Source organism: Grampus griseus (assembly GCF_964374135.1).
Source record: "Grampus griseus genome assembly, chromosome: 20".
In the NCBI taxonomy this organism is placed as follows: Eukaryota; Metazoa; Chordata; class Mammalia; order Artiodactyla; family Delphinidae; genus Grampus; species Grampus griseus.
In genome coordinates, this window is record NC_139014.1 from 39231938 (window position 1) to 39242349 (window position 10412).

The 10412-nt window shown below is 63.4% G+C and overlaps 1 protein-coding gene across 1 annotated transcript; it reads left to right on the top strand.

Annotated features, from left to right (window-relative positions):
- Positions 1–2531: 2531 nt before the first annotated feature.
- RNF112 (ring finger protein 112) lies at positions 2532–7981 on the top strand. The gene is made up of 14 exons (XM_082678962.1): positions 2532–2708; positions 2858–2898; positions 3402–3684; positions 3806–4012; positions 4124–4252; positions 4408–4512; positions 4936–4986; positions 5253–5309; positions 5388–5462; positions 5553–5670; positions 6004–6170; positions 6246–6299; positions 6420–6494; positions 6623–7981. Exons 1-14 carry the CDS (start codon positions 2655–2657, stop codon positions 7091–7093), a joined length of 1887 nt encoding a protein of 628 aa, XP_082535088.1. The 5' UTR covers positions 2532–2654; the 3' UTR covers positions 7094–7981.
- Positions 7982–10412: the final 2431 nt, after the last annotated feature.

Genomic DNA, 10412 nt, shown 5'->3' on the forward strand with positions numbered 1-10412 from the left:
ACTCGTCTAGGGACCCTTCTTCCTCCCCTGCTCGACTGGAGGCACCCCAAGTGTCCACCAGCCTGTACTCAGGGCCTGCGTCCTGCCGGGTGTGATGTGCTCAGTAAATACCTGTCCTCTGGACGGAGAAGTGTAAGGACGGATGACTGGATGGGCAGACACGCTGGAGGCTGATGGATGAGAAGATGGACGGATACAGGGGTGGCTGGGTGGCTAGGTGGGCGGACTGACGGCCTGGGTCGGGATTCCAGCACCGTCACTCACAGCTGTGTGACCTTGGAGAGAGACTTAACCTCTCTGGCCTCAGTTTTGTCATCTGTGAAATGAGAGTGAAACAGTACCTCCTCATAGGTTGTGAGGTTGAGGGTGAGCTCGTGTGCCTGTGGGTACGAGCGTGTGTGTGTCCCTGTGGGACTGTGAGCTCGAGTGTAAGTGTGCACGGGCGTGAAGGCCTTGGTGCACACGTGAATGTGTTTGCGTGAGCATTCATGAGTGAGCATATGCGTGTGTGCGGAGGTTCGTGTGCAGTTGTGAGTCTAAGTGTGGCGTGTTCACGTGTGTGCATGATTGTTTGGGGTCCACAGGCGAGGGAGGGCAGTGAAGGCACGTGTGCACAGTGCGGGTGAGGAGGAGTGTGCCGACCGTGTGCGTGTGTGTGAATTGATGTAAAGGGCACGTGTGTGTGTGTGTGTGCACATGTGTGTGTGCGTGCACGTATATGTGTGCGTGCGTGTGCACCGGGGTTGGTGAAGCAGCTCCTGCCTGCATCCGGGGAACCAGAGTCACCCCAAACAGGGTCCCCGTCTGGAGACTGGATTTTTGGCCCCACCCCAGCCCCCTCCTCCCAGCCCAGAAGCTGGAACAGAGGTCAGGAGGTCAGGGGCTGGAGCCAGGCCACCAGGGGCCTGTCCCACAGTGGGACACGTGCCCTGAAGCCCGGGTGCCCAGGGAGTGTTGCTGGGGGAAGGCTGGGTGCCCATCTGCTTTACCACATCTCTGCCTGGCGATGAGAAAACGGAGGCTCCCAGAGGTCAGTCCCTTCCCGGGTCTCACGCTGGGACAGGGCAGGGGTTGGAGTGCACGTGAGTCAGGCGCCCAGGCTCTCTCCCCGCATCTGTCTGCCAGGGATGTGAGGCCGCGTGACCGAGAAAACCTACTTGGCCTCGAAGGAGAGCAGTGGACACGGCCCTGAACCCCGCCCCCCGCCCCCGCCCAGTGAGGCTTTGCTCTCAACCCCTTGAGGGCTCGAGTCTCTGCTTTGATTAAGAGGCCCTCCGTCCCCGGAAGCAAGACCCAGCCCGGGCTGCAGGGGCATCCCTGCCTGCTGACGGTGGTCTCACCTGACCGCCTGCAGGGTAGGAGTCCCATCCCACCCCCCTGCATCCTGGTTTAAGAATAACTCTTAGCCCCGGGCAAGTGGCTTTCCGTATGTAATCGTGACACCCCAGAGCTCAGAGAAGTGAAAGGCAGCACCTGGGGCCCGGCTCGCAGGGGTCAGCTGGGAGTTGAGCCGGATCAGCCCGGCTCCAGAGCCCATCACGGGTCAGGTCCACAAGCCACAGGCCACCTGAGGGCAAGATCACGTCCAGGCGGGAGGGGCGGCCCCTGAGCTGGGCCTGCGAGGGTCTCAGGAGGGATGGGGGCCCCACCGCAGGCACAGGGAACACTGGGCAAAGGTGTGGAGGCGGGGGAGGGGGCTGCCGAGGAAGGCTCAGGCAGACCAGGAACTTTGGCTTTCGATCCGATGGGACTAGGGAGCCGTGGCAGGTGTTTGCGCAGCGAGGGGTCGGCTGTGCTCAGGGCTCTGGGCTGGCCGCGAACTGGGGGGTGGATGGGAGGAGCCCAGGGGAGAGGCAGTTAGAAGGGCCAGGGGTAACTGTCACAAGCTTGAATGAGGGTGAAAGTCACTGGAGGCGGAAGACACCAGGGGACACGCAGCCGACGTCAGAACAGCCCAGGGCGCTGAGGAGAGCTGCAGCTGGGACAGCCTGGAGGGAGGGGCGCGCAGGCAGCGGGGTGGCATCACGCACAGGCCGTGGGGTGGCATCACGGGCCCCGCACCTGGCAGGCGCCCAGTACAGAGACCATCCATGGGAGGAAGGAGGCCATCGTGGCTCTAGGTCAGCATAGGTCATGCTTTCTCCCCGTTCCCCCAGCTCTGCCTTCTACACCCCCTGCCCGGTGGCCCCGGAAGAACCCCGCTGGGCCAGCAGGGGCAGTGCCAGCCTAGTCCCGTGTCTACCGCGCACCCATATGGCTTCCTCTCCATCCACCCTCCCCCTCCCTGTCCTTATCTTTCCCTCCCGTCTCCATGGCGACTCACCACCCCGGCTTGCCTGCATCCCAGCCTCTGCCAGGGATTCTGGGCCCGGCTCTGTCCCTCCCTCCGGAGCCCTGGTTCCTGCAGTCCTGTCTCCTCCCCCTGGGGTGAGTCCAGAGGCAGCCTCCTCTTTCCCGACTGTCACATCCATTTTCCAGCCCTGCCGACTTGTGTCCTCTGGGGAGACCCCCCCAGCCTCCACTGGCCACAGCTCCGCCAGCCCTTCCGGGAGGGAAGCCAGCCTCAGCGCCGCCAAAGGTCTCCTGGGTGTCCTGCCTGCTCCCGGACCCTCTCTCGGACCCTCTCCCGGACCCTCTCCCCACGCCAGCCTCCCATGCCGAGGTCTGCCTTGTCAGTCATTTCCTTTTGTCACCGGCTTGGCAAACAGGCGAGTCTTTGGTCCTGAGACCTGGGGGTGGGGACTGGGTCTGCAGAGGGAGGATGGGGGCACCTGGAATCCAGGATGAAGATAGAAGTCTGGATTCCCTTCTAAATAACATTTTTGGGATTGTTTTTCTCCCCAATTTTCTCTCCAAGGAGAGAAAACAGAGCTTCATGGGCAACAGCAGCAACAGTTGGTAAGTGGCAGGGCCTGGCGGCAGGACTGGGGCCTGGATGCCTGTCCCAGGGGAGGGAGCACGAGGCTGGGTCCGCCAGGCTGTGGAGGGAGGGATGGGAAAACCAGGTGGGTGCTGCAGCGAGGCAGATGCCAGCTCAGAGCTGGAATCTTCCAAGAGCCGCCTGCTGCCCCCCGGGAGGCCTCTCCTTATGGTCCCCGCTGCCCGAGGGAGGTAGTAGAAAGGATCCTCTTGGGGTATGTAGAGGTCATTGACCCCTGGAGGGACCCCCCCCCTCCCCTCGCAGCAGGAGGCCATGGGGGAGGATTTCCGTGGGCGTCTGTGCCAGGCTCCGGGCAGGGTGCACCATCTTGTCTCTTCACCCCATCCTTCCCTCCTGGACCGTTAGAAATGGGGCAGACCTGGGCGGGAACTTGCCCAAGACGGCTCCCTCCAGGCTTCCCCATCTCAGGCTCCCTCTGACTGCTGCCCTGGGGTCCCCGCGCCCTGCACACCACCCCCAGGTCCCACGCACCATTCCCCAAGTTGGACCTGGGGCTGGGGTCCCGACCTGTGGCGCCCCGGGAGCCGCCCGCCTGCTCCATCTGCCTGGAGAGGCCGCGCGAGCCCATCTCTCTGGACTGTGGCCACGACTTCTGCCCGCGGTGCTTCAGCACCCACCGTGTCCCCGGCTGCGGGCCGCCCTGCTGCCCCGAGTGCCGCAAGACCTGCAAGCAGAAGGGCCTCCGGGGCCTGGGGGAGAGGATGAGGCTCCTGCCACGGAGGCCGCTGCCCACCGCGCTGCAGGTGCGCAGGCCTCCTCCCGGCCGGGGGCTTTGACCTCACACTGGGATGTCACGGAGGGAGGTGGAGTTCGGGGGGACGCTCCCCAGCCTGGGAGCTCAGGGAGCCCTGTCTCCGGGCCCAGGAGACCTGCGCGGTGAGGGCCCAGCCGCTGCTGCTGGTGCGTGTCAACGCCTCCGGTGGCCTCATCCTGAGGATGGGGGCCGTCAACCGCTGCCTGAAGCACCCGCTGGCCAGGGACACCCCCGTCTGCCTCCTTGCCGTCCTGGGAGAGCGGCACTCAGGGAAGACCTTCCTCCTAAACCACCTGCTTCAGGGCCTGCCCGGCCTGGTGAGGGCGGGGCTGGGCCGGGGGCTGGGGGCAGGGGCAGGGACCCAGCCTGGCTTGGGGAGGGGAGGGGGCCAGATGGGCCAACGGATGCTCTGCTTCTCTGCCCCACAGGAGCCCGGCGAGGGCGGCTGGCCGAGGGAAGGGTGCTCCGGGCAGGGCTTCCGGTGGGGAGCCAACAGCCTCACCAGGGGCCTCTGGATGTGGAGTCATCCCTTCCTGCTGGGGAAGGAGGGGAGGAAGGTGAGCGGGGAGGGGCAGAGGAGTCCAGACCGGCTCATGGAGAGGGGAATCGGGCAGGAAATCTCTGGGGGCTGGGATGAGAAGATGGGGCGGGCAGAGGCACCTGGGGGGCGCGGCAGGCTGACCCCTCAGTGTGCACCCCTGCCTCCACACAGGTGGCCGTGTTCCTGGTGGACACGGGGGACGCCATGAGCCCTGAACTGAGCAGGGAAACGAGGACCCGGCTCTGCGCCCTCACCTCCATGCTGAGCTCCTACCAGGTGAGGCCCCCCAGCCCCTCTGCCTGCCCTGCTCCGCTCTCGCCACCCACACTAGGGCCATCCCAGCCAGGTCTGGCCCTCCAAGCCCCGGGGACCGGGACCTTTACCCCGGAGGCCCCTGTGTCTGGGATCCCCGCAGGTTCTTGGGGCGCCCCTGCGAGGGGGCGCCTCGAGTCAGTGTGAAGGTCCTAAAGGCGGGTCGGAGGCCCCTGGGGCAGCTGAAGGTCTGTGGACCGTCCCCCTGCCTGCCCTCCACCCCTCGGGCCGGGCCAGCCCTGCCCTGCAGGCTGCGGGGGTCCCCGGGGCTGGTCCCTCGCACCTCCTGAGCCCCACGGTCTGCTTGGGGGTCCTGCCTCACCGGGGTCTTCCCAGTGTCTCTTTGCCTTCACAGACCCCCTTCCACCTTGTTCTCCTTGGTTCCAGATCCTCACGGCCTTCCAGGAGCTGAAGGATACAGACCTGGAGTATCTGGAGGTGAGGACACAGCTGCTCTTGGGGCTGAACCCTGTCCCTGCCCTGCCCGTGAGGCCAGGGGTGCCTTTCAGCTCTGGCCCAGGATTTTGTGACCTGGAGCAGGATTGCGGGGTTGGGGGCAGAGGGTAAACCAGGAGGTGCCTGGTTGGGGAGAGGTAGGAGGGTCCTGGGGCCAGGAGCCGGGAGGATGTCCTCCAGTGGCCCAGGGGGAGGGGAGGCACAGCCCTTGGAGTGGCCCAGCCATGACCCCTGTGCCCCATCCCCAGATGTTTGTCCACGTGGCCGAGGTGATGGGCAGGCATTATGGGATGGTGCCAATCCAGGTGAGATACCCGTTTCTGGACTTGTCACCCCAGACTCCGACACCCCGGCTGCTGCTATCAGCACCCCTTCTCTTCCAGCACCTGGACCTCTTAGTTCGTGACTCATCCCACCCCAGCAAGGCGGGGCAGGGGCATGTAGGCGACATCATCAAGGTGAGGGAGGGGATGGGGCGGAGGTGTAGACGGGGCAGAAGGTCAGTTAGCCGGGGAGCGCGCTCAGAGCGCATCCCCACTCCTCTCTAGAAGTCGTCCGGCAAATACCCCAAGGTTCAGGGGCTGCTTCAAGGAAGGCGAGCCCGCTGCTGCCTCCTGCCGGCTCCCAGGAGGCGGTGGGCGAGCAAAGGCCACGGAAGCCCGGGAGGTGAGTGTCCCAGGAGCAAAGCCTCCCCGGCCTGCCCTCCTTCTCCTCCCCCTCCCCTCCTCCTCTCCTCCTCCCCTCCCCCCTCCTCCTCCCCTCCCCCTCCCCTCCCCTCCTCCTCCCCTCCCCCTTCTCCTCCTCCTCCCCTCCCCTCCTCCTCCCCCTATTCCTCTCCTCCCCTCCCCCTCCTCCTCCCCCTCCCCTTCCTCCTCCCCCTATTCCTCTCCTCCCCCTCCTCCTTCCCCTCCTCCTCCTCCTCCTCTCCCGACACCCCTTTCTCTTCCTGAAGCCGGTCCTGCTTACCAGGCACCTCTGCATGAGGACTCTCTTCCTCAGACACAGATGATGATGCTGGCCACCTCCGCGCCTACGTGGCCGATGTGCTGAGCGCGGCCCCCCTGCATGCCAAGAGCCGCTGCCAGGGCTACTGGAGCGAGGGGCGCCCCGCGGCCCGGGGGGACAGACGCCTGCTCACGGGGCAGCAGCTGGCTCAGGAAATCAAGGTGTGAAAGCTCCCCAGAGCCCCAGGAGACCCGCTGGCCCCCGCCCCCCCTGACCTCCCGACGCTGTCTCCGCAGAACCTCTCGGGCTGGATGGGCAGGACGGGGCCTGGGTGCGCCTCTCCGGATGAGGTATGGGGCTACAGGGAGGACGCGGGTGGGAGGCGAGCCGGGCTCCCCGAGATGGAGCGGGGGGCCCGGCAGCGCCCAGCGGGGGAAAGGAGGGAGGCAGCCGGGTTTTGCCGTGGACAGATGGCTGCCCAGCTGCACGACCTTCGGACGGTGGAGGCTGCCAAGAAGGAGTTTGAGGAGTACTTGCGGCAACAGGTGAGCCTCGGGCCCCGGGAGGCCAGGCGTCCTGTGGGAGAGGGACCAGTCTTTGGGCGGGGGGGCCGGCGTCCGCTGGGAGGCACCGGGGCTCCAGGTCAGGGCCCCTTCTTTCTCGTCCATCACAGGACGTGGCCACCAAGCGCATATTCTCTGCGCTCCGGGTGCTGCCAGACACCATGCGGAACCTCCTGTCGACCCAGAAGGACGCGCTCCTGGCTCGGCACGGGGCGGCCTTGCTATGCACGGGGAGGGAGCAGACCTTAGAGGCCCTGGAGGCCGAGCTGCAGGCCGAGGCCAAGGCCTTCATGGACTCCTACACCGTGCGTTTCTGCGGCCACCTGGCCGCTGTGGGCGGCGCCGTGGGCGCGGGGCTCATGGGCCTGGCGGGGGGCGTGGTGGGTGCCGGCATGGCCGCCGCGGCGCTGGCCGCAGAAGCTGGGATGGTGGCCGCGGGAGCTGCAGTGGGGGCCACGGGGGCAGCCGTGGTCGGGGGAGGCGTGGGTGCCGGGTTGGCGGCCACGGTGGGCTGCATGGAGAGGGAGGAGGACGAGAGAGTGCAGGAGGGGGACCGGGCGCCCCTGCTGCAGGAGGAGTGACCGCCCGCCAGATGCTCCAGGGAAGGAGAGCTGCCGGGGGGAGGGGAGGGATGGGGGCCGCTGTTCCAAGGGCCCCTGTGTGCCACACCACCCTGGTTGAACGCCCCATCTGGGTGGTGACTGGTGACCGAGAATCGAGGAGACCTCAGGGCCGGCGGCAGAGTGTGAGCCTGGACAGAGTCTGGGGCTGTTTCCATTGCAGACGACTGCTAACCTGTCTCTCTTCCCAGATAGACTGGACCCCAGGGTCTCCCGCCAAGATCGTGGCCCACCCTCCCCGCCCTGGCTTATTTCCCGAGATGGTAGGGGGGCTAAGCGGGCGCCATTCTGGAAGTCTCCCCTTCAGAGGCGGGAGCAGCCCCAGGATGGGTGACCTAGGTGTTCAAGATTGGGAGCCCTGATAAGAGGCTGGGGAAGGAGCAGGAGGGGCCCCCGGGCAAAGCCAAAGAGTCCGGGTGGTGCACGGTGGCCTGCCCCCCTGAGTGGAGACTCTTTCCAAAGCTACCCCAGCAGAACGGGGGCCACCCCCTTCTCCCGCAGCCCCGGGGAGCCCACATGTGCACCGGGAATGGGGTTCCCTTACGTGTCCCTCGTGGTCATGCCCTTTGTCCAGCCTGGTCAGTGCCCATGTTCTTTGTGGAATGCCATCCCAGCAACGGGTCAAAAGCCAAAGAAAACACCTGTAGTTGCATTCTGAGCTCCATCGACAGCCCTCATAGCAGATTCTATGAAAGTCCTGGGGGGACACATCCATGGAACATGCCTGCCCCCCTCAGCCTAGGGGAGACACCTCCGTCCATGTTAGCAGGAGACCTGGATGCAGCCCCCAGGAGGACAGCAAAGCCCCACAAGGAGGGCTTCTAGGCTATTCAACTGCAAAGGATTAATGGGCGCGTCATACGCAAAATAAAATGTGTGTGCTTGAGTGTCAGCTTCCCAGTAAATTATTGAAACATCTCCTGAATCAGCCTACGTGGGGCTTTGGGGACAGGGGCGGGGAGCCAAGGTGCTCCATGACGGGGGCCTGTGGATGGGAGGAGAGACCGAAATTCCAGAGATGTGGGATCCGAGGGCAGGAGGGCTCAGGCCAGAGGCTGAGGGCATGGCCATCTGCTCAGGCTTGTCCACTAGGAGTTGGGGTCCTGCTCCCCTGGTCTCTCCTGCCTCAGCTGACCCTGTGAGAGGTTGCCACCTGGCATCTGTCCCAGCAGAAGGAGAGGGTGGAGGTTGATGGGGAGTGGCTGGGGAGCTGAAAGCAGGAGGAGCCCGGATCACTCCCACGGGCTAGCAGCGGGCAAGCACCCCAGGTCGCCGTCTCAGCGTTACAGATGCAAACCCAGGGAGGGGAAGTCTCAGCTGATGTTCCCCAGCTGGCCGATGGCAGAAGGGGAGCCTCGAACTCCTGATCCCCCAGGTGGTGTCCCCCGCAGGGTCAGTTGTGCTGAAATCGAGACGCTCCCCTCCAGGTCCAGCTCTGGGAAGCAGTGTTGGGAGACAGAGGCAGAAGGACGTGGTCTGGGACACACGGGTCAACAGTAGAGGCTGCAGCCCGCAAGCTGGGGACAAAATAACGATGCAGAGAAACCCCGGAGCCAGGCTGGGGACAGGTGGGGCAGAGACGGAGGACTGAGGGCGACTGTTGAACTTCTGGGGTTGGGGCTAGAGGTGGGGACAGGGCCCAGACTTTGTGCGTTTGTCAAGAAAGGTTTTCTGGAAGCATCTCTCTGCGTTGTTCCCTTGCCATCTGGCAGACACATGAGCTATAGAAGCTCCCAGACTTTGGGGCTGGCAGGCTCAGGAATGTGGCGGAGGCTCAGCGGAGTCAGGGAGGGAGGGTGCTGTCTAGCTAGAGCCCGCAGCCCGCCCCACTGCCAGCACTGGGAGGGACCGCAGTGCGCTGCTTCCCCCGCTCTTTGGGCAGAAGGGGAGACTGGCCCGGCGGGCGAGTGCGCCGCAGAGGCCAGATGAGTCATACTAAGTAGCACTTGTCTTGTGCCTTATAGCTCTCAAAGCATCTTCCCAAACAGCATCTCCCTGAAGCCTGGAAACCACCCCGTGCAGTACATCGAGTGTCTGTTTTTAACAGAAGCTCAGAGAAATGATGTGTCTCTGTTGGAAAAAACTAGTCAGGGGTGAGCCAGGACTCGAACATACGGTCTCTGATGCCAAATTCCTTGCTCAGGTGAGCCTTCACCCCACAGCCTCCCAGATCCCGAGAACAGGCCTCTGGGTCCCAAACCTGATGCTTCCAACACTGGTTCTGTAGTTCACAAGAGCCCAGGTGACTGTGCCGAGGCCTTGCAGCCCGGCTGGTGGCTCTCCTCTCTGGCGAAGGTCACCAACTCCAAGGTCCGGGTTAGAGATCTGGTGACTTAGCCTGCGGTTCCTACTTCTGAGGCCTCCGTGACACTGAAAATGGCAGTGACACGATGCACGGGAAGCTGCATCCTTAGCCCCGCCGTGGGCTGAAGCGTATCACCCCTGCCCCCTTCCCCCTGCACCCCATGCCCCAGTTCATATGTCGAAATCCTAGTGCCCAATGTGATGGGACTAGGGGGTGGGACCTTTGGGAGGTAATTAGGTCTTGAGGGTGCAGCCCTTGTGTATGGGATTAGTGCCCTTGTTAGAGATTAGAGACCCCCGCAGAGCCCACTACCCTCTTCCACATGTGAGGACCCAGCCGGCTATGCACCAGAAAGTGGGCCCTCACCAGCCACTACAACGCATCTGCTGGCCCCATAATCTTGGACGTCCAACCTCTTGAACCATGAGAAATAAATGTTGTTGTTTACAAGCTGCCCCATCTGTGGATTTTGTTACAACAGCCCCTGACAGAGGGAGAATTTACAAATAGTTTTCTCTAGGAAAAGTCCTAAGAAAAAGGAGGGGGGAGAAAAGACCTCTTTCCTTTTAATAACAAGGGAAAATTCAATCTTATTTTTATTTACCCTCACAATTTTCCCTTTTGTTGCTATTTTATTTTATAAATTTATTTATTTACTTATTTATTTGTTTGTTTGTTTTGGGCTGTGTTGGGTCTTCGTTGCTGCATGCAGGCTTTCTCTAGTTGCATCGAGCAGCGGCTACTCTTCCTTGCGGTGCACGGGCTTCTCATTGTGGTGGCTTCTCTTGTGGAGCACGGGCTCTAGGCGCACGGGCTTCAGTAGTTGTGGCTCACGGGCTCTAGAGCGCAGGCTCAGTAGTTGTGGCTCACGGGCTCTAGAGTGCAGGCTCAGTAGTTGTGGCTCATGGGCTCTAGAGTGCAGGCTCAGTAGTTGTGACGCACGGGCTTAGTTGCTCCGCAGCATGTGGGGTCTTC